The 2401-nt window shown below is 42.1% G+C and overlaps 1 protein-coding gene across 1 annotated transcript in view; it reads left to right on the top strand.

The window, feature by feature from the left end:
• Positions 1-1684: 1684 nt before the first annotated feature.
• Positions 1685-2401, top strand: part of LOC113826639 (uncharacterized) — a 27897-nt gene continuing 27180 nt past the window's right edge. Inside the window, exon 1 of the mRNA XM_070132825.1 lies at positions 1685-2401. This exon is cut by the window's right edge and continues 747 nt beyond it. Coding sequence (XP_069988926.1) covers positions 2144-2401 — 258 coding nt within the window. The 5' untranslated portion in view covers positions 1685-2143.

The raw sequence follows: 2401 nt of genomic DNA, 5'->3' as shown, positions 1-2401 counted from the left end.
TCACAAGACGTTTAAACAAACCGCGAGACAGTCCAGTTTTGTTTATGAATTCTCATGATTGTCGAGCAAAGAATCGGTCCAAACAGTTTAAAATTCTTCGCCATTTATTGTCAAATAAAGGCAATATTTTAAACTCATTCTTGCCCATTTTGCGATATGTGTTTGCCATCACACTAACCATATCACTTATAAAAAAACAAAATAAAACCTTTGTTTAAAATTGATGTTCAGACGAGATAACACGTAATGACATCGTATTCTCAGAAATTTCCAGCAGGCTTACCAGTGCTCCAACCACGAAAATTTACCATCGTAACTTCGATGGTAAGTTTCTGATTGTAATTTTAATTACCAGCGATTTTACCATCGTAATTGAGTTAGCAAATCCGGTTCCTGGACTGCACTGGAAGACCTACGTTAGACACACTGCCAGAGAAATGTGTAACACACCTTTCTCAAATCAGAAGACAGAATGGAAAACCATACCGATGACTTCTCCCGCGACCAATGCAGTATGCTGAGGATATGCAAATGATGCTGTCAGTAAGCGTTTTGCACATTTTACGTTATATATATGTAAGTATGAATCTATCTCTCTATATATGTATATATATATGTAGGCACACACACGTGTATATTTGTGTATGTGAATGTGTATGCGTGCGTGCATACTGTGTGTGTGAATGCACACACACACACACATACATGTAAATGTGTGTGATTTTGTGTGTATAAATATATATATATATATATATATATATATATATATATATATATATACACATATACATACATATGTATATCCATATATGTATGGGTAAGTTTGGAAAAGAGGTTATTTAATTATGAAAATGTAAATATTAAAAAGTGATATTCACACGATCGCTGGTGAATCCTGACTAAATTTCCCACTGCTGTAACCACGGTACCGATGAAGTCTCTTTATTACCCTCCCCAACCCTCGCCCAGGAAAGCAAAGACTCCTCCAGTATTCCCTGCAGGAGCGAGCGTCGGGCAGACTCGGCATCGAGCGGCTTCGCGACGGCCTTTCGCAGGCACTTGAGGGGGTTGCACTCCATGGTCACGTAATAGTTTCAAGCTAGCCCCATCGTCTTCAAAATAATTTCTTATAACTTGGTTTCATACGACACCCTACACACACGGAAGCCATGGCGAGAATAATTTGAAAATTGAATTTCAGAGCTGTTTATAGCTTTTAATTTCATTCTTATTTATTTTGATAATTATATAACTATTTTTCATTTGCGAGACAAGTTTATTTAATTGAAAGTGATCAATAATTAGACATCTTCAAGGTTGAAAGGTTAGTTTGCACTGATTCTTTGGTGACGCCTTTTTCCAATAGTGTGTGTGCATGTATTATACATACATACATACATACATACACACACACACACACACACATATATATATATATATATATATATATATATATATATATAATATATATATATATACATATATATATATATATATATATATATATATATATATATATGTATATATATATATATATATATATATATATATATATATATATATATATATATAAACACAGACACATACATATAACCGATAAACAAAAAGTGCACAAAGATCATTCATATTCCTCTTCTTTACATTAAGGCTCTCGAGAGTTTTAATGTTTCACGCAGCCGGTCGTCATATGATTAGAAATACATTACACTGTATCAGTATGTCTTTAATTTTCCTTTAGATTAATGGAGCAATCACATCCGGGTCCTTCACCGCGAGATGCGTCTGTTGATTGGCCGGCATGCAACGAGAAGAACAATGGCCTCAAGAGGTTGCAAGGAGGGAGGGAGGGGCGGGCGAGGCGAGGACGCCGGGGTCGCGCCCTCCGGACCTCCTCCCGGCCAGTTGCTCTCCGAGTCCTCCGGCCGCTCACATCCTCTGCCGCGGCGACGACCCAGCGGGGATTATGACGCCGCGACGCTGCCACTCTTCTTGCGGCGGGTGAGTCGGAAGGCCTTTCGATGTCTTATGAGCTCCGGAGGCCGGAGGTGACGTCGCCTTTCGACCGGGAGCTATTCCGCAAAGTTTTGTGGGGGAAGCTTCGTCCTTCGGCAGCGACTGTCGCGCCACTCGCAGGAGCGTCGCTATGGCGCAGCGGACCTTCCACGTCGGCCCGGCCGCCGTGACGAACACCATCCCGGCGCTACACCTCGACCTCGAGTCCTACGCGTCCCCCGCCTACCCGACGCCCTTCGTGCACATCGTCCGCTGGAGCAAGCTGTGGGGCTGCCTGCCGGTCTCCTACGCCCGCGGCCGCCGCTCGTGGGCCCTCTCGCCCTTTCTGGTCTTCTGGGTCGTGTGCAACATCGGCTTCAATATCCCGACCTTCTACGACTGCATTAAG

This window comes from Penaeus vannamei, chromosome 18 (genome assembly GCF_042767895.1).
Source record: "Penaeus vannamei isolate JL-2024 chromosome 18, ASM4276789v1, whole genome shotgun sequence".
Classification (NCBI taxonomy): Eukaryota; Metazoa; Arthropoda; class Malacostraca; order Decapoda; family Penaeidae; genus Penaeus; species Penaeus vannamei.
The sequence above is the reverse complement of the archived record's forward strand: the minus strand, read 5'-3'. Positions and strand labels throughout refer to the sequence as shown.